General features: G+C 35.4%; 2 protein-coding genes and 1 non-coding gene across 4 annotated transcripts; all 3 read right to left on the reverse strand.

Annotated features, from left to right (window-relative positions):
* Nucleotides 1–888: 888 nt before the first annotated feature.
* On the reverse strand, nucleotides 889–9,332 carry LOC105333151 (1,4-alpha-glucan-branching enzyme). Its single transcript, XM_011435983.4, has 15 exons — nucleotides 9,161–9,332; nucleotides 7,961–8,130; nucleotides 7,719–7,834; nucleotides 6,102–6,218; nucleotides 5,795–5,939; nucleotides 5,572–5,662; nucleotides 4,986–5,195; nucleotides 4,619–4,734; nucleotides 3,802–3,932; nucleotides 3,358–3,456; nucleotides 2,795–3,077; nucleotides 2,370–2,554; nucleotides 2,154–2,287; nucleotides 1,639–1,756; nucleotides 889–1,340 (listed from the first exon to the last, which is right to left on the reverse strand). The coding sequence occupies exons 1-15, from the start codon at nucleotides 9,238–9,240 to the stop codon at nucleotides 1,293–1,295; spliced, it is 2,043 nt and encodes a 680-aa protein (XP_011434285.3). The 5' UTR covers nucleotides 9,241–9,332; the 3' UTR covers nucleotides 889–1,292.
* Nucleotides 9,333–13,761: 4,429 nt separating this feature from the next.
* LOC117691551 (uncharacterized) lies at nucleotides 13,762–16,984 on the reverse strand. Of its 2 annotated transcripts, none has more exons than XM_034477833.2 (4): nucleotides 16,860–16,984; nucleotides 15,968–16,427; nucleotides 14,838–15,615; nucleotides 13,762–14,224 (listed from the first exon to the last, which is right to left on the reverse strand). In XM_034477833.2, exons 1-4 carry the CDS (start codon nucleotides 16,868–16,870, stop codon nucleotides 13,851–13,853), a joined length of 1,623 nt encoding a protein of 540 aa, XP_034333724.2. In that variant the 5' UTR covers nucleotides 16,871–16,984; the 3' UTR covers nucleotides 13,762–13,850. The 2 variants fall into 2 exon arrangements, with proteins under 2 accessions (XP_034333724.2, XP_034333716.2); XM_034477825.2 differs by lacking the exon at nucleotides 16,860–16,984 and adding an exon at nucleotides 16,593–16,695.
* A 4,025-nt stretch (nucleotides 16,985–21,009) lies between these two features.
* Trnaw-cca (transfer RNA tryptophan (anticodon CCA)) lies at nucleotides 21,010–21,081 on the reverse strand. Its single transcript has one exon. It is a non-coding gene; the product is annotated as a tRNA-Trp (tRNA).
* Nucleotides 21,082–21,133: the final 52 nt, after the last annotated feature.

Consider the following 21,133-nt stretch of genomic DNA (forward strand, 5'->3'; position numbering starts at 1 on the left):
TTTAAATGGTACGAACAATTTAAATATTTTTTGTACTCGTATGTATTCCTACGCCAAAGTTCAATATAGTCTCGTCCAACTCGACGCTCGGCTGTCTCCGTAAATCCTTGTCGGAGATTTACGGTGTCAACCGAGCGTTTGATTGAACGAGACTAGAGTTCAATATTGCTTGGATCCATACAATGTTAGAGAAATATTTCTATTGCTGATACATAGTTTGATTGAATTAATTTTATCTTTAAATATTATTTATAACATGATTCATATGGTGTTTTTTCGAAAGTCCAAAAATTCATATTATAAAAATGTGCGTAATTCAAATTAGAAACTATACGTGTACTTGTCATGCAAAATAACATATCATTGATTTTAAAATAAATAAACATCGACAAAATCAACTCCCGTCAGTTTTTCAGTACTTTGATTCTATTCATAGTTTCTGTTTTGGTTGCACTGGTTTGTGTCCTTGCACAGATTGGTTTAAAAGGCTGTTGGATGAACAACAATTAACTGCCCTGTTACATCTCATTTTTAATGAGAAAAGTATATACCAATACACTGTTAAATGTACCATATTTGGACCCCTGTTCATCAGCTTGTAGTACTGTGGTGTCATCATTATTTGTGGGATCCAATTTTCATGAATATCGTTTCATTGTTAAGCAGAGCAAAGAAATCAGATGTTAAAGAAAGTACTAAGAAACATGAAAACCATTTGTAGTGCCTAACCACTGCCTACAGATTTACACATTCTCCAAGCCTACCAGTTTTACAAAATCCCTGAAATTTGCGTCAGTCAAGTATTTGATCTCATGACCCTAAATGATATTTTACCATGAGATGCCTTAATCAGATCACTTCTTTTTCTTTATAAAAAGAAAAATCATATAAAAGTCACAGATTTTATTTTTATGTTATATCAATTAACGTAAAAACAACCTACCAGTACATATACATGTACTTAGCAACATTTGCATGCAATGGCAACCATAACGACACATTAACATTGAAGCCAACAAAAAAAATTAATAATAATCCAAGAGCTAAATAAATTACTGGAAGACATTAATAAATCACAAAAGCTGACACTGCACTGCCTTTTGCACAATAAATGCATAAAATGATGCAATTGATAAAAATCCTATAAATGTTGGATTTGTATATGACTAGGCAGTCAGCACAAAGTTTTTGTCCTCTCTTGACTGGTACACATTATATGTCGAGAGAACTATGGCGGAGTCTATAGGTATGTGGATGCAATCCATTTGTTCACACTCCTAAGGTCATCAAGGTCAGTCTACTTTGGCAAGGACGAATGCTGATCGACAAGGAATGTAAACCTGTAAAAATAATATGGCTTTGTCAAAGCATTTTTAATGTTCTTGTTGTTTCTTTAATTGTATTACATGTACTACTATGCATTCTTAATTAAACTTTCATTTCAAAAATGCAGAAAATTTTAAAATTTAATTACAACAATCCAATCAACTTCAAGTACATGCACTAAGTAGTTAGAGAGAGGGCTAAAATAGGCTGTGTTTGCTGCCCAACCCCATTCAATATGTTATATTGAATAAACTATTGTTTAAATTAAGCACATGTAAGTGACAATGAAATCTGTTGTGGCGAGTCACTTACCATCATGGAGCACCTTCTGTTGTCCCAGGGGTCATTGGCAGTGAAGTAGTCGACAGAGTGATCTAAACGTTTGTGTCCACCATATTGTTCAGCATCTGTGTCAAGCACAACTTTGTATCTTTCCTCATTAAGAAATCAAATTCAAAAGCAACAATTGATTATGCCTTCTTTTACTTGATCATACAAACTTATCAAATTTCTGTAAGTTATTTTGCTTGTCATAAATATCCATTAAAATTCTAAACCATTACCGATGTTTAAAATGATAGAATAACATAAATATTCTATGGTATCCAAAGTGAAGCATTAGATTCTGTTTGTCAGCTTGTAAGTCTGTCTTCTGTTCACTTGTCCGCTACATTTCGCTTATACTTCGTACTTTGTCACTCAATACCATTAATGCTTTTTTTCTTACTTTAAATGACACTAGTTTTTGCCTGCAAAATCGGGTAGCTTCCTCTTCCAAAAAAAATTTTGTGAAATGGAAAAAATATTTGTATTTCATAAAAGGATACTTTCCGGGAACATTGACCCCGATCTTGTAGTCTGTATAACTATTGGATGGATGCCAATTAAACACAAATACAAGTTTGTCCGCCCGATCAAACACAATCAACTTGTCTCCCTCGTGCTTACGCGAAACATAGTTCTGCAAAATCAAAATTTTGAATTAATTATGTGCTTATACATTTTTGATTTTTTTTTTTTTTACAAAGCTAGAAAATGCTTACTTGTGGATGGCTCAGCCATTTGTATTTCATCTCGAGATGCATCATATCTCTGTCAAAGTTGTTGAGGTACTTGTAGCGCAGTAGGTCATCGTCCACCAGGTGCCATTGGCGTCTACAGTAGTGATAGCTCGAGTTGTTACCAGCTCGGGGAAAGTCCAGCCATTCTGGGTGGCCAAACTCATTTCCTAAAGAATAATGTGGTACAGTGAGGTTCAATTCTTTATTGACTGACAAAAAAAACAAATATTTAAGCCCCCCCCCCCCCCCAAAAAAAAATCATCTTATTTTTTATTTCCATCACATATTTGACCAACATACTAAATCAGTGAAATAACCTTCATTTGAAATAAGTAACAAAATAGGATCTTTTATACCTTAGATCCCAGCATCCAATCAACATCTACAAATTATAAGACTCTGCCTACCTATAAAGTTCAGATATCCCTCTCCACCAAGCCCCATGGTGATAAGTCTGATCATTTTGTGGAGGGCTATGCCTCTATCAATGATCAGACTGGGCGGTGACATAGTGGACATATGGGTGTACATTTCCTTGTCCATCAGCCAGAAGGCTAGGGTTTTGTCCCCCACCAGGGCTTGGTCATGGCTTTCTGCATATGCAATGCACTTCTCTCCGTACCGCCGGTTTGATAAGGTGTGACAGATCTTTCCCATCTCCCAGTTGTCGTCGGAAACCTCTTTCAAATACTGGAAATAATATTTTATAAATTAAGATTTAGCGCACAAGTTAAAGAAAATTTCACTGCATCATCTTCATCCAAATGCATAATGACTTTCTTGATGTTTGATCAAAGATTATCTAGACCTAATTAGACATGGGGCGATAAAAACTGCAAATGCAGGTACATTCATCTTTCAATTATTACCTATTAATAAACATGTAGCTACGGCTCTTTCTAAATTATCTTGGATTGACATATTTAGTCTAAATTCCTTTTTGTTTTGTTTTGGTTACAAATCTTCATACCTTGATCCACATGTCGGGGATGGCCATGGCAAGTCGATAGTCAAATCCTGTCCCTCCCTCCTCTATAGGGCGGCACAGTGCTGGCATCCCGGACACTTCCTGAAACACACAAAATAAGGAATCATTCGATTTTCAACCAAAAAAAAAAAAAAAAGTTGGTCCATGTGTGCATAAATTTTTTTTTCTCTTAATTAACAACCCCCAAAATTTGTCATTATAAAACTGCTACAAAATGCTAAGATCTGGGTCATACCATATCTTGTGGAATCCTCAAATGTCACAGTAGACCAAAATCCTTTTTAGTTTAAATTTGTGTGTATCTAACTACTTTTGTCACAAGGCAATTCATACTTTACACATCTCTCTTATAACTTAAAGTTGTTTAACATTCAATGCAAATTACCTCCCCCTTCCAACTTAAATCTGAATGGGTAAAGTTCCTACCTCTGCTATAGTAATCATGAAGTCTGGGTACAGTGTATGTAACATGTGGTTGGATAACATGAGGTAGACGAGAGATTCTGTGTCAGTATTCAACCCAAAGTATTCCCCATAATCCCCACTAAAGCCATGACCTACAAAACAAAGCCATCAGGAAATAATACCCATATACATATATTCAAAAAAAAATAAACATTACACCTCCAGTAACATACATAAAATGCAGGAAATTAAAGAATGCCAATTTTTTTTCATTTAAAAGTATGATGGTGCAAAATTCTCTGCATTTGATCTTTCTTTCCATTTTTATTGCCTTTTTTGTACAATTACTTTATCCATTTTTAGTGATGTATAGCAATTCAGTACTCTAAACATTTTATCTTTATTACACTACAAAGTTTATAGAAAATAAGGTAATTGAAGATACATATACAAAGAGGTAAATGGACTAATTTTACCATGTCTAAGTAATGCAAAAATTTAAGGTGATATGGGGCACCTCAATATTTTATAATCAATTATAATTTCATAATCTTTTTCTTTCCCTAAATTTTTATCTAACAGTGTAGCGCAATGGGTTAGAGGGTTACCTACGAATCTGTAAGTCATGAGTTAGAATCCCTCAGGGCCTTTTTTAATTTTTAGCTTCCCAAAAATTTATAAAACATACTTTTGGTCAAATATTGTAAAATTTGAAAATCATTTACTGTTGAAAATATTTTGATTTATACAATAGATTTTTATCTACATGAATATCGACAGGTGTCCCATACCACCTTAAATTCTACCCAATCATTTCCTGAGTATGCCAGAAACCTACCCATTCCATGAGTATGATACAGCATTGATGTAACTCCATCAAACCTATAGCCGTCAAATTTGTACTCCTCAATCCACCATCGTAGGTTGGAGAGAAGGAAACGCAGTACCTCCCATCTGTCAAACAGATATGACATTTTTTAACAAGTGTACAAAGTGAACTGAATTCAAAAAATGTTCACAATCAGGTCATTATCTACTAATTAATAAAAGCCCGCTTTTAATCACCTCCCACACACAAAAGAAATGGCTATTTAGAACTAAACTTGCAGTCATTTTTTTATCTCATTAATTTATAATAAAGATAAAATGCACAGCTACAATTATTTTGCTACAATCTGAAAAACAAAACAACCCAGAAATCATACTCTGTATAATTAAAAAGCCTTGAATCCCATAAGTCATTGGTTCCTCGACTGCCATCATGGAAATAGCAGGAATTAGTTCCGTCAAATTTATTCAGCCCATCCACCACGTTTTTGGAGGCATGACTGTGGACCACATCCAACAGAACCGTTATCCCGTTGGCATGAGCGACGTCAATCATTTCCTTCAGCTCTTCAGGTGTACCATAACGACTGCAAATAACAATTATTATATGAAGATTGAAGAAAGAAACACGTACAAGACACATGCATTACTGTTGATTCCTAATTGAATGCCAAAAAATAAATATATACGTAAAACCGCGAGAGGCACATCTCACAGATTTTAAAATCTCGCTTTTATTTTTTAAGGCAGATATTAACTAGATGAAACTATGATAAAAATTCGGAATTCCTGATTTTATATTCTTGCGATTTTCTGCAAAACATTTGAATCACGAAATAAAGAACTTGTGTAAAATAAGGATTCTAATTATAAATATTGAAAGATTGACCAAACTAGGGATAAAATTATCAGTCAAATTTCATTTTCATGTTAGATTGAAGTTTAAGACAGGTCTATAATCACCTAGAGGCTGCAAAGAAACTTGTGACTTGGTACCCAAAGCTTGCATAATACGCATGTTCCATCACTGCCATCATCTGAATTGTGTTGTAACCTACAAAATTAAATCAATGTTTCCATTATTCATACATGGAAAAAGAAATAAACACATATTAAAGAAAGTTTTCAATCAAACACATTTAAACTATTTCTCAAAATTAAGGTAGGTCCTCTTTAACTTATATACCTAAATCCTTGATTCGGGGTATAACATTCTGGGCAAACTCCTTATATGTGGCAATTTTCCCTTCCCATGATGCAATGCCCACATGCGACTCATAAATTCGTAAGTCATCTTGTCTCTTGGGACGAGGATGTTGAAATTGGTATTTCTATCATTTACAAAAAACAATAAATTAAGAAGAAAAAATAGTACACAAAGACAACACAATATTAAGGTGGTAAATTTTGTAAGCATGGTCCATATAAGTAGTCACATAAATGTTTATTATCTTAGGATTTTTTTTTTTAATGATCCCTCCCCATCTTTTTACCTGAGGTGGGGACCAGAAGACCTGATCATATGCTTTGGTGTCATCTGGTTGAGTGACAAACTTTGCCCAAGGACTGAGGCGATCAACAAGCTCCCCAGACTTGGTCCTTATCACCAACTGAAACAAGAAAATATTAATGTAACACAGGATAATATTCTTTTGCAGCCACAACACATAACATATGAATAAATGTTTTAAGACACAGGAACTAGTTATAAAAGAGCAAAGGCATCAATTCTTCTGCATATTCATTTACCTCTACCTAAACTACGATAAACACAATGGAATACAGCAATATATACTTTGCTACATAAATTCTGAATGGTGCGCATTGTAAAACCCTGAACAAACATACAGTCAGATCTCAGCAAATATTCAGATATCACATTTCTGTAGTCATCTTACCAAGATATTTTAACCTCATGTAGTTTAACATGAGGCATCATGTTGGACCCAGATGTTGCTCAATATTAAAACAATAATCTTTATTGATCTTAAGGTAGTCCTATACTCGGCACTAAATGGGCTCAATCATTAAAAGCTTAGCTTTAAATGATAAATATACATTCTAGCAATACATATACAAAAGAAAATATGTATGTTTACATGCTAGTTTGTTTGTTATCACCTCTCAGACGGGTGTACCCCCTTTCGAAAATTATTGACAATTATGAAATTTGCCAGAGGTCCGTTTTTCCTAAAAATAATTACCAATTTTGGGAAAACTAGAACTGAACATATTAAAAATAGAGTATAAATATTTATTTAAGCCATATCTCATCAATAATTTTGCGCAAATTTTTGTAAGTAAGTACGCTTTATGGACCTGATGTATCAAAATAGAATACAAAAAATGCAATGCTAGTATCGCGTTTGGTAAATTTTTTACTATTTTATGGACTCAAACTTAAATTCATGATGTTTATTCTATAGATTGACATCTTAGAAAAAAGATTTGGTAAAATAAATTATATGTTGGCGGATTACTTTTCACGCTATAAGCTCTAAACCAAGTAGACCCTGGCGAAAAAATCCGTAAAAATCACATTTTGCTACCGTTTTCTGCCTAGATCTGTCAGCAATGTTTAGATATCATTTAAACATTAATTAATTGACGATTGATTAAATTCGAAATAGCTTCTGTCTAAATTTCAACCGGTTTTGGTAAAAGAAAAAGAAAAATTCGGGAGGGGGGGGGGGGGGGGGGGATAAAAGCATATTAATATATAAGCATACCTGAGATCCTGGTTAATCAGAAACTTCGTTTTTCATTTTACTTTAACAGAATCGAGTTTCTCAACATTAATCATTTCTATCTCTCATAGAATACATATATTACCGTTCTAATTGCTTATTATTGCCATTGTTTACAACAGCGATGTAGAGCAAAATCAATACCGGGTATCAAAAACGCTTTGTAAAAGTCAAACCAATATTGTAAAATCTGTATTATGACGTAGTGCAATACTCGGACTACTTTAATGCATTTTATCTTGTTGCTCAATGCAGACTGAAAACCTTGCCGTAATGTTCCTTGGCTGTTGAAAATCCTCCCTTTGCATTATCTAATGTATCAGAGTGTCACCCTTGTGTTGCTAAACAGATCTAGCATCTTACCTTAATCTTGCTGTTGTGGTTTATAGGACACGAGCCATCCGGATTGGGGGGAATCTTTAACTCCCATTTCCCATGCTCTTTTCGTGTGAAGGGATACTGAGTCTGATTCCAACCATCTGTATTCAAGATAGAATAGAGTACATTACTTCTCAAGTTCTATAACATTTGTAACAAAAGCCGGAAGGTCAATACATGTAACACATGTAATATACCAAAAAAAGACAGCTACCAAAGTGACCTACTGAATTCCCCTCTTAGAAAGACTCCCTCTGCTCCAGGTGCCCACTCCTTCATAAATATTCCGTTGTCTGATGTCCGATGGATACCAAAAGATTCGTATCCTCTTGTAAATTTATCATATCCTCCTTCGTTGTGTTCAATGGCTTTCTGTAAATCGCAGAAACACCCATACCTACAAATCAGCAAAAATCAGCTTATAAAATGAGCACGAGACAACACAAGATCACACAACTGGTGCAGGTCTAAGTTTATAAAACCCAGTGGCACATATAAACTGAGGCATAAATATAATTAGTGCACAGCTTATGATAAGCTAACTATTACTGTGCAATTATCACATTAATGCAAGAAGGAAGCTAAAGATAACTTCATACTATGACTAATATTAAGTTCACATAAGAGAATGACTTGTGAAGGGCACGGGTTCAAATCCCAGTCTGGTCCATCAATATTTCTCCCATTCCATTACCATGTTACATTTGGTGCCTATGACCAACCCCTGAAACGAACAGGTTAACTCCTGCCAGGGAGAGAGCCTGGGGATGTCTTCCCCCTTTTAAAGGAGGAGGAATGTGACGGTGACAGATCGGTTCAAATAGTGGCGCCAGATAACTCAGTTGGTAGAGAAGCAGACTAGAGATTCATGGAGGCCCAGGTTCTTATCCTGGTCTGGTCTGTCATTATTTCTCCCATTCTGTTACAGACTTAATAAAAGTCATTAAAAGCTATCTAATTATCACTCTAAAATTATCAATTTATATTTTGTGTAAAATAGTTTGTAACAGGAAAGCCCGAGCTCAAGACGTCTGTATTAGGATTTAGATTTTTACTTTTATCCTTGAAAAAAGCCCCACCCTTTCAAGTGAAAAATTGGGGGTTCCCGTTAAGATTTATACCTGGCAATAATGTCAAAGGGACAAATAAAGGACAATTGTCATTAAGGGTCCAGCTAGTAAATCGATCACTTCTAGAAGAATTAAATTAAATTAATCGTCAACTGCGTAGTTCAATCGTACTGGTTGCAGATTGTCTTAGGCTTGTTTTTTTTTATACAAGAAAAATATTGTAACTGTTCATAATATTTGCATTTAATTGTTCGCACCATCATCGGACCATGTCTGGAGCACGGACGCAGTTATAACTGGTTAACACGTGAATGCACAGTGACAGGTGCGCAACATGCTAAAAAGGTGCAATCTTACCTTCGTTTGATTTCCGTTTCAAAGTTCCTTAGATATGGGTCGATTTCAAACAAGTTCTGAAGCTGTTTTGGAGCTGTCATGCCACCGGCTTTTCTGTGTGCTATGCAATGCGTTTGCCACTCGTTCTTCCGTTGCTGACCTTAACCTAATTTATAATCTTTCGGAACCTCTCTAATTTTTTGGATGTCAAATAACAAAATTATTAGATAACTCGTTCGTTGAAAATACAGTAAAGCTTTCAGGTAAACTTTCATTTTCCGGATTAAAATTATTTTGCACATTGACATTGAGATCCCCATCGCGGTATCGTATGTTTTCTAAATGAGAACAATTTCATGGGCCGGTTATCAAGCTTTGCAAACTACTAGCCTTGCTACGGAAAATAAACCCTCAAAACTGAATGTACAGTGTAATACAATTACTTGCATAATTTGAGGTTATCGTTGGCGTTTTCTAGTTTTTTATATAGTACTACACGTGGAATATGCATGACTTTAAAAAGCATTACATGTAATTAGTCATTACCCACTTTATTAGGATGGACCTTTAAGATTGCCTACTTATAAAATAATTTTAACACGTATGATAATTATGTTAATCACACAGAAAAATGTTTATATTCTTTATGACCAGCAAACAGCATTAAATTTTAAACGGGAAATGATATACTATAATTTTTTTTATAGTACCTCTTTTAGAAAGATAGCCCACAAATGAAAATGCACCCTTTCTGATTTTCTCAAAATTAAGATAAATCACAGGGACCTTTTTCTAATGATTAAAAAATGGTACCCTCAACAGATAAATTTTATTACACATCTATCCTAGGGTTTATTACTCACGCAGTGGTAGGCGAACTTTCTACTAATACTGCACAGGGCATGGGAACTTGAGTATATTTTCTGCAAGTTATATACAATATAACGTAATAATATGAAATTATGTAGACGATAACCAATGGTTGGGCCAGTGTGTTAAAAACAAGCACAATGCTTTTTGTGTCATTTGAAATTTCCAACCAGAACATAAATAAATGAACGTAAATGTACTGTATACGTGTCTGTGTGTTTGTTGGTGGGGGTAGGGTGGAGTGAAGGGGGAGTGTTAAGTAAATATTTGTTTTTGTGTTTTCCTAGTAAAAATCAAAGCGTTCTCCAACACTATAAAATACCGTAAACCAACGTTTATTCGCGATGATATTATTTCGCGTATGACCTTAGTGATAATTAAAATGGTTTGCGTCGACAAAATTGTTTTACATTATAAAGTATGTATTTAAGATCTTGAACAAATATGCATTAATAGACTGATTTGTGGAGAGAAATATTGTCGTATGCGAAAAAAAATTTGGTTAAACCTTTCTTGAAATACAAGCTATACTCTATCTAAAATGACACTTGTACGCACAGAGATCCATTAATTCAAGGGACTGTAAGCAGTTGACTGTCGTATATATAGAATTCCATAAAAATCACAATAAAAACGCATCGTGACTCAATGATGTAAACAATGGTAATTATTATTAAACATAATTTTTTACGTAACTTTATGAAAGAGGATGGGCAGATAAAATAGCGTTAATGCCCATTTGGTTTATTCGTAAAATACGATTTCCAATTTATTTTTCCTAATCAAATCTATTAGATAATGTTATGATACAAGTTTGCAAAAACACAGTTTCTCGCTATATTCAGTTCTGAATATTTTAACGAACGATTAGAAAAAAAATATTACCTCAAGTTTTGGTGGTACCAAGCCCAAAACTATTGTGTTCCGATTTGGCCCCTTTGACCTTTGCACTTTTACCTTCAGGGACATACAAACACAAAAAGGCGAAGGCGAAAATGCGAAGTTGCGACGGCGAGAGTGATAAGTTGTGAAGGCGAAAGTGCGAAGATGCTAAGGCGAAGTAGCGAAAGTGCCAAGATGCGTAGGCGAAGCGCAAAGTCGCTACCGATACTACTATCGATCCTTCGCCATATTTGAATATTTTAAAGATAGTTTTAGCTGTATAAAGTGAAATCTGTGGCAGAAGACGAACTTTTGAGAATTTATTTTCAACAGCTTTCGCAGGCGCAGATCCATATTTTTTTCGGGGGGTGGGGTGGGGGGGGGGGGGTCTGAGGGATGATTGTAATTGCCATGGGGGGAGGGGGTCCGAGCCTTTTTTTGGGGGGGGGGGGGGGTGGGGGGGTAATTTTTTACTCTGCAAAATTAATACTGTTGAATTTTTCAGGTGGATAGGTCCAGACCCTTCTCCCCTTTATTATGTGAAATTACAATATTGAATTTTCCAAAGGGGGAGGGGGGTCCGGACCCCCTCTCCCCCTCTAAAACCGTGCACGAACAAGTAATATCGCTTAATAAACTTAAAATGTTACTGTGTTTGAACCACGACATCTTCGCTAGCCAAGGATTTTCGGTCCACTTCACTCCCCATTAAGCCTGTTTGTGGGGAGCGGAGTGGACCGAAAACGCTTGGCTAGCGAATATGGAACCACGGGATTGATTTAACTAACATTAAACAGACAGTTGGTGATAGACAGGAGACTCTTACATTTTCAGACAAACCACCACAGATGGCTGCAGTAGTTATTTGAGAAGACTTATGCACAGTGATTATTTTCTGCTATTTAGTATTTAAAATCATATTACCGGTATTGCTATTCATTACTGCATATAAAACCACGTAACGAGTCTGTTTAGAGGTTTAGTGTACATCTAATTATTTCATTTAAATAAGGCTATTCAACTTAAAGGGAAAAATGATGATATCCAATATAAACTGACTTAAAATGTCCGTCATCCTGTAAGAATTCATTTTGAGATTTCAAGTTTAATACCATACGTTGAATAATCTTAAAACAAACTCTTGCTGTTGAACAGCGACATTTTGTCCAAATACCAGATATATTATCTCACACTTTGAAAATGGTCACTATCTCTACACTAGGACTTCTTTTATTCATGAAATACAGTTAATGTGTTTATACTTGTGACATAGTTTTTAACAATATAACAAATTAGTAGATAATTTGCCTATAAGGGAATATGGGACACCTGCATATCGTATTACCTATCAAAATAAACAATAAAATCAAGTATAAACATAATATTTCCCCAAATAATGTTCCCTAACGGCGTAGCGCAATGGTTGTAAGTTGAGAGTTCGAATCCGGTTGAGCCTTTTCTAATTTTTACCATAAGTTTCCAAAAATTGAAAAAAGCTTTTTTGCCAAATGTTGTAAAATTTGAAAATTCTACAACGTTGAAAGCATTTTGATTAAAAATATGCCTTTATCCACATTAATATCGACAGTTGTCCCATATCACCTTATACATATAATTATATATCTTCTGTTCTGACACTCCTGCAGTCAAAAGCATTGCGTAATATGTCATTTATTTTGCACTGTTTACAATCGTTATTGTTACATCTACAGGCTTTCGTTGTTATCTCCTAAGCAGAACATGCACATGGGGTGTGGGGTAGGGGGGGGGGGGGGGGGGAGTTGTCAGAGTAATACTTGTGTTTGCATGGCTGGGGTAGGATATAGGGTCCCGGGTTTATTTTGGTAATTATACGATATATAAATGAATTTTTCAAGAAAGGGTGGAGTCCAGACCCCGACCCAACCCATTCTCTAAATCTGGCACATGATGATGCTGGTATACAAAAGCAAATCTAACGTCGGTAATCGTCAGGAGTGGGGATAATTCAATTTTGGTTGTAATAATTATATTTATACTTTCTAGGGGATGAAATGATAAGATTATTTATAAATTTAAAATTCACATGCGAACAGTTCACCTTCAAAATTGTGCATAATAGGATCGGATCTCATCCTTTCTGAAAATTATAATTTTTAAAAAGTACCGGAAATTGCATGTGGTCCAGTCTTTGATCAGACCTCGTACATTAAAGGTAGTGTTATTTAGGGGCAAATACTTGTTGCAGGTATTACTGTCATTTGACAGCACCCAGTTTTCAATATGTTTCTTCCTTCAGTTTTTAAAATGCGAAAAAGCCTGTCCTTGCCAAACACTTATTAGGTTAGTTACTGCATGACTGTCTATGAAATATTTTGTTTTATGAAAAGTGTACAGAAGCTCAGCATTGCTTTGTCCTCCACGGATTTTAACAACCCTACATGTTAACCCTACATATTTCTGTAGACAGTCAGTAAAAAGTTCCCATGGGGGGGGGGGGCATGTCCGAGGATTGCTTGATATTTGTATGGGCTTTCGAGACATATTTTCGTTAAATTTACTTTTTAAATGTGGATTTTTAAAGAAATTTTCCAAAGAGACCCCACCCTTCTTGATCCGCTCATGAATTTACACGAGTATATCAGTTTAGAATTACATGTATTTACATTTGAATTACTCAAAATTCATTTGATTAACGAATATAAACATATTAATTCACTATAACTCAGCACAATTTGACCATCTATTAAGAAATCTTATACACCAGGTTTGAAAACTTTACTTGGATAAAATAATCATTTGTTTAAAAAAAAAACTTATCGGAAATAGTAAATAAAAACTAAATTTGGTGTAATACAATTTTGAAGGAAGCTATAATGGTAAAGCAGATATTTCACTATATAATTTTATTTATTCAACCATCGGTTACAAGTGTCAGAAAAACCTGTACCGAGTCTAATATCATATTACTTCCAAACGATCAACCGACCGCAGGAACAAATGGATGAGTGTTCAAATGACCAGAGGCATGAGTGTGATGTGACTCAGATCCTACACACTCTCTGCACGTGAAGAAATTGTCTGGGTCCCATTGGTGTTTGATAGCCAAGAGACGCTTGTAATTACTTCCCCAGAATTCTTGCTGCCAATGCACCACGTCCTTGCCTGCCTCGTTCGGGTATTGGCCGTCACCGAAGGTGCTGAGTTGTTCGCCCACTACAGCCCCTCTTTCCGGAAGACCACTGTAATCTAGGGTACTCGTATCCCAGCCTATGGTTGCTGAAAGCGACATCAATGCTGTCCGGAATCCAGGATGGACGGATGTATCGTGAGCTCCAACCTTCATCATTTCACCTTGAAAAAAACAACACCAAAATACAACCACGACTCAATCAACGATTTTACAAAACAAACTTTTATACATACAAGGACACAGCAGCATTTCGCCCCTTATTTACTGAAGATTTGTCCCCAACGTCGAGGCGGGTATGATTGAATTAAGATTTTGACATTCGTTATAAATAAAGGAAATACGATTTCAAAAAGTTTTGGCAAATCAGAGATAGTCCTATGTGCATTTCCAATAATCTTTCAGAAATTTTCAATAGACGTATAATATGCGGGTTACATAAATCCAATCAATCGGGACACAAAACCAACGGTTTCCTTTTCTAAACATGCTCATGATGCATTTGGATTTTTTTTCTTGTGTTTCCATAAAGAAATAATTATTTTATTTACTTTGAATAGTTCTAACTTCGAAACTTCGAAGGCGTACATAAAGGGATAGGCTATGGACAAATCAAACTAAGAAGCAATTAATACCGCGAACCGAACACGATCAATGTATTCACGTGGTTCAGCATTGGGCTACCTAGTTCATATATCTTTAATAATTGACATACGCGTTAATTTACAGTATTGCACAACTAAGCATTGTACATATTGTAAAAGTATTTCACAATACCTCCTAGTAGAGTTCCTGTAAATGCAAAAGAGCTGATATTTGTGTGCTCGGTTTCAAGCTCTTTCAGAAGAAACCGCGTCAAATCATCCGTGAAGCTCTCTTTCTGTAGCAGAGTGTTCATGATGTAGCCAGAGTAGAACTCGGGGTCCTTGGCAGTGACTTCGTAATCCAAGAAGGTCGTTCTGTTAACGTAATAGCAAAACGATTGCCATTCTTTGTGGAAGAAATACAAATCGTCCATGTACCGGCGTGAGGCAGACACATAATTCCCGTAATGGTTCATAGCTAGGACGATGCTCCCCCAGTTCCCATTGGCACCTGGAAGTCCAGAGGCAACAAGATATCCTCCCCACTCTTTGGGCAAATTCTGAACCATCGAAAACATTTTCTTTAAAACAGTAAAACCTATATCTTGCCCACCTGGACGAATTATCGGGTAGCCACAAACAAATTGTACAACTTGGGGAGCGGGGTAGTGAAGCTTGTACGTAAATTTGGTTGCTATGCCAAACGTCCCCCCGCCGCCACCTTTGGAGGCCCAGAAAATGTCGGTGTCGTCTGAAGTGGTCACGCTACCGTTAGGGTACGTAATGTGGGTCATCTGATCGTTTGCCACGACAATACGACCGTCTGCTGTAACGAATTCCAGTTCCAGAAGGTTGTCGACAGCCATTCCAAACATCCGGGACATAGGACTATGGCCGCCCCCTAGCGTGTACCCGGCCATGCTTACTGTATGGGCGCTTCCGCCTATGATTACACGGTTGATTTTATCTACCTAGAACAAAGATTAAAATTAATGCAGTTCGCTTTCTTTGCTAATGAATTTCATCAACTAAAACAAGATTACATTGTCTGTATAACAAGTACTTTCAAAGTTTCTAAAGACTGGTTCTTAATTTTAAAAAGTCTTAGTTCCGACCATCGCACTTTGCATTCTCAGCTTTTGAGTGGAATAATGAAATGATTTATTATAATAGTGTCAGTCATAAAATTCTAATTTAAACGTTTTTTTTTAATTCACAACCATACAGTCTAGCTACATGTGGATAGTTTCCATTCGTTCTTCCCCTTACATACAAGCATGTATACCCTTTCAGTTGGAGACGTTTATTATAATATATTTTTACCTCATTGTAGACTTTAAGCCAAGTATTTCCGCTCTCGCATGTGATCTCTCCCGCGGGATTTCTGGTGGAGGACAGATTGACTTTTGTACCATTCATGCTACCCAGATAAATCATGAGACTTCCGTGCGCCGTGGAGCGACCAATGAAATCGTGTCCAGAAGTCTTAACAGAGACCAGCATGTTCCATTTCCGGGCAAAAAGGACGCTCTTTTGGACGTCGTTAATGTTTTTGGCCTCCATGATAGCGAAGGGAAATTTCGTGTAAATGGTTTCCCTCTGTACAACTAATGCGTCGTATGATGCCATGTGGGGGAAATGCAGTGTTCCATCTAGGATTTCCATGAACTTTATGACCTCCAGATTGGTTGGAAAGCAGTCATCTCCTGGAAGGCATCTATTGGACACGGACAGACATACCTTTACCAGAACGGCTAAGGCCAATCCCCTCCAAGCAAAAGAACTGCAAATTTGGGCATTGTCGTGGATTAGAAATACAAATAAAATTTGTTTTAATCGAATATAATAACATGCACACACAAAAAATCCCTGATGCATTCACTGCGTGTGCACGTGAACATGGATGCTTTTTTAATCCAGCAAAGTTTTGATTCATATTAATACTTACCTATAAAGGTCAGATATCTTTATTACATTTTCAACCACAAAATTCATAATTGCATAGCATCAATATCCTAGAACTAGTCATTTGTATCGCAATGTTCTTAATTGCTGTTAATATAAGTTTCTTGAAAATGCACTTCTGCATTCTGAAAGGTTATATTATTGCATATTTTATTATTAGCACGAAAAAACATGAATGTGATACATGTATTAAGAATACCACTTCGAAATATTACAAATAAATCAACATGATAAAAAGCAGTGTTATTACCTCAGAACCATGGTGGGGGCTTTAAGGATCTTTATGAGTCCTGTGGCCTATATAGCAGACCCCTATCTTTTTAAGTTCGCAGTATGCATATTGACATTCCTTTATCTTCAAGATATACTGTATATCTTCATATATATTGTTGCCAGTCTCTCTAGACATTTGAAATCTTGAAGTTAATATTGGGATCGCTCTGATGTAGCCCTACTCAGGTAATAGAACTGTTCTATGTTCGATTTCAAAGGAAAAAAATATACTCGGAGAAACGAAGAAGCATATATACATACCCACTAACATTTGAGATATTGGACTGTGTTCCAGCTTTAGTATTAACTCCACAAAACTATTCATAGGAGACTATGCATGCCTGAGAAATAAGTTTCAAAAATTACTGTCTCATGAATTCTGTGTAGATACATTATTAATAAATCATGCTCAAGATACCAAAATTACATTCAAATTTTCTAAACGACATTTCAATCTCTTACCAGAGGGTATATTACTCTCTGCTTCATAAGGTTTCGTTTGCTCTAAAAGATTCAGGAACTTCCGAGGGCTTAGCCTACCCTAGACCAATAAACTTTTATTCAAATTTAACGCCCCTTCCTTGTCGTCGGAAATTTTTTGGACCTTTTCCGAGTTGTTCATAGTGTGAAATTCAAATATCTCCTTTTAAGGTGACTCCATGTGTGCTCGTTTCAAATTCTTTATTTTTTAGACAGCGTTATGAATTTCCGGTTAAATTATAGTTATGACATGTATTGATTTAAAATATTGTAGTTTTTTACAGTTACATAAATTGCACATAGTATTTTCCATTCGTTCACTCCTAAAGTATAAGGATTAAAAAGGACTACTCTTCAAGTTAGTAACGTTGTGTCTTCTTATCTCTTTGTAAACTTTGAACCAAGCATTCCCGCTCTCGCATGTGATCTCTCCCGCGGGATTTCTGGAAGAGGATAGATTGACTTTTGTATCATTCATGCTACCCAGATAAATTATGAGACTTCCGTGCGCCGTGGAGCGACCAATGAAACCGTGTCCAGAAGTCTTAACAGAGACCAGCATTTTCCATTTCCAGGCAAAGGGGGCGCTCTTTTGGACGTCGTTAATGTTTTTGGCCTCCATGATAGCGAAGGGAAATTTCGTGTTGATGGTTTCCCTCTGTACAACTATAAAAAAAAGTATGTCCTTAAGTTATTGCTTCCATCAATTTTTGATGATTTTTAATAAAAATACACATACCTATGAAAGAAATACAATTGAAATCGATGAAAGGGAATATATCCAAGATATCTTCATTGAACAATTTTTCCTTGTCACTCGTAAAATTTCACAGGTACGAAAACAATTTTCTTACGGAGATTTGTAATGGGAAATGTTTACATCTTTTCTCCATTCGGAATACACTCGGAATACATCGCGCAATTTTTTAACGTTATCATCCGGGCTTATTAATGGCTGATGCAATACAAAATCTCCGCAGACTTTCAATTTTGGGATGTGTATTGAAACCTGAAGCGGTAGAGGGGGCGTTTCAAATACAGATAATCTGGACATTTTTCATATTAGTGGATGAACGTAGTTTGAGCACAAAGGTATTTACTATTATTGAAATATCAAGCAAAAAGTGGTGGAAGCAAAAACTCGGGACAGAGTATAATGTGTCATATGATGACATGTGGGGGAAATGCAGTGTTCCATCTAGGGTTTCCAAGACTTTATAAGCTCGAGATTGGTTGGATAGCAGTCATCACATAAAAAAGCACCTCACTGTAGAAAAACAAACGTGCCAATAAGGTAGAAACAGTTTGGTCATATATAAATTTATAAGTTGTTTCAACTGTTCAAATGACAAAAAATAATGAAAGGCCGGGTGTACCTTAAATACACGTGAACACGAGAGGGGGAAACTCAGAGAGTAACATTACAATATTTCTTTCAATGAAGTATTTATGAACAAATGCAGTACTGTACAATGATTTTACTTCGGAATTGAAATGCATCATGTGTTTATAGCCAATCAGATGTCTTCGTTTCTTACCAATCAGTGATAAGCTTATACCTATACTCTGTCCCAAGATATTTTGGATTCACAGTTGGCTTAATTGCTTGATATTTATAAATACCTCAGGATTCAAACGTTGTTCATTCAAAAGTATGAAAAATTTCCAAGATTTCTCAGTCAAAACGCCCCTGTTAGCTTATCAGGTCCCAATACAATGCTAAAAAATGTGATGTCTACGGAGATTTTGTATTGCAGCAAGCCCGGATGATAACGTTAAAATATTGCGCGATGTATTCCGAGTGTATTCCGAATGGAGAAAAGATGTAAACATTCCCCATTATAAATCTCCGTAAGGAATCTGTTTTCGTTCCTGTGAATTTTTCCGAGTGAAAGATGATAATGTGTCAATGAAATTATCTTGGAAAATATCCCTTTCAACTATTTCAATTGCACTTCTTTCACAGGTAAGTGTATTTTTATGAAAAATCGTCCAAATGTGCTGCATAAATATCTTGGGACAGACTATAATAGCAGTGTTGTATGTCTTAATTAATTCTTTGTTGTATTCCTATAATCATAGCCAAACCGTATTAAAAAAACTAAGTGTTATATTGGCAGTTTTAAGCCTCACTGCGCTTGTTGCTTATTTCTTGCTCATTTGGAAGCAAACTCACGAATTAATAGACGATTAAATGTATTTTATTTGTAACTTGTTAAGAGGGCTAAATGGTCGTGGCCATTTCTAGACTTTATAAATCTCCTTAAGAAGAAGAGCTCTGTAAAGAGATAGAGCAAAATATTTAAACTTTAAGGCAAAGATCTGTGGATTTTTTCTTTACTTAATGATAGTTTAAAGCTATAGAAATCGTTTCTAATAAAAAATTAAGGTAGATCTGACGGTTAACTTGTTGACTGCCGAGTCTCCTTTGACCGTTACAGTACATTCACCCTTGGTAGTTTTTGAAAGGCGGAGAATGTACTAGATACATATTTTTTATGGTACTCGATAGTATATCTCAATCATCAATACCGGGTATTATTACCTTTCAATTATTAAAAAAATCCATGTACTGTGCAATATTATAATATACACATGACTCTGTGTGTTAATATTTTTATTTTAATTGCATTGTTTAAAGCAATATGAGCTGTATTTCTTAGAATTTTATTTTGCTGTAAAAAACCTGCTAGTATGCCAAGTCTGCATGTTACTTAAACTTTTATGATAAATAAGATTTCAAAAAATCATTTATTTTTGTCAGAAGAAAGATTTCTCTTCTAAGGAATATATAGCAAATCAATTTTTGTACAGGACGACAATAATTCAATTTTGCTTCAATTAAGGCTTCGTAATGGCTTTTCCAACCAAAAAAAGGCTGACAGAAATAAATAAACCATGATATTTTTGTCATTTTAGTAGAAAATAACTTTTTTGTGAACAAAATTTTCAGCATGAAAACTGCAGCTCATATTGCGTTGCAACTTGATTTTAGATGCACGAAAGGCCGTGGTTTGGAAATAAAGAAACTAACGATTTATTTTATATAGCTATCTTTAATTATGGTCGAATACTAAGATAATGGAAGACTTTTTAAAATTTTAAAATGTTGATGCCGATTGCAGTAAAATAATGACAATAATTTTCTTCAATTTTTATTATTATCATTTCTCGATTTTTTTCATGCCTTTTATCCATTTGAACAATCTATTTTTATTCATGAAAAATCAATTCTATAGTTGAAAAAGCACCGGACATTTCATTCTATGAATTAGTGTGAATGGGGGAGTGCATTTACAATATTATTTGTACTGTCCTGTACAAAAATTTAGATTTTATTGATAATCAAAATTATTTCGTGACATTGTCACATACAAATTTGATTCTAATCGAAGTATTGGTAAAGCACAGTACATTTTGTGGCTTTAGTGCGATCACAAAAAAAATATTATGAAGTAGTGTTTACATCAGTATGAAGTTTTACATGTGAAATGTTCTGTAAAATTGAATTATTTTTTATTAATATACAAAAAGTATTCTGCATTATATGAAGATTCGTTTTATATTGTGTTCAAAAGCAACGTTGATCACACATCGTTGCCTGGCTGCGGAATTTTTAACCGAAAGGGATAAAAAATGTCAAGCTTTGACCCCGACGTGATTCGAACACGCAACCTTCTGATCTGGAGTCAGACGCGCTACCGTTGCGCCACGGAGTCTTACTTACTATCCCAGTGACAGATTTAAAACATATAAATAGACAAAGGTTCT

This window comes from Magallana gigas, chromosome 5 (genome assembly GCF_963853765.1).
Source record: "Magallana gigas chromosome 5, xbMagGiga1.1, whole genome shotgun sequence".
Lineage (NCBI taxonomy): Eukaryota > Metazoa > Mollusca > Bivalvia > Ostreida > Ostreidae > Magallana > Magallana gigas.

Coding starts and splice junctions, on each gene's coding strand:
- LOC117691551 (XM_034477825.2), bottom strand. CDS start 16,639: ATGAATTTTGTGGTTGAAAATGTAATAAAGATATCTGACCTTTATAG. Junction 16,428..16,592: donor AAGATATCTGACCTTTATAG/GTAAGTATTAAT, acceptor CCAAATTTGCAG/TTCTTTTGCTTGGAGGGGAT. Junction 14,225..14,837: donor TACAGGAACTCTACTAGGAG/GTATTGTGAAAT, acceptor GTTTTTTTCAAG/GTGAAATGATGAAGGTTGGA.
- LOC105333151 (XM_011435983.4), bottom strand. CDS start 9,240: ATGACAGCTCCAAAACAGCTTCAGAACTTGTTTGAAATCGACCCATAT. Junction 7,835..7,960: donor CTTTCTAAGAGGGGAATTCA/GTAGGTCACTTT, acceptor TCTTGAATACAG/ATGGTTGGAATCAGACTCAG. Junction 3,457..3,801: donor TCATGATTACTATAGCAGAG/GTAGGAACTTTA, acceptor TGTGTGTTTCAG/GAAGTGTCCGGGATGCCAGC.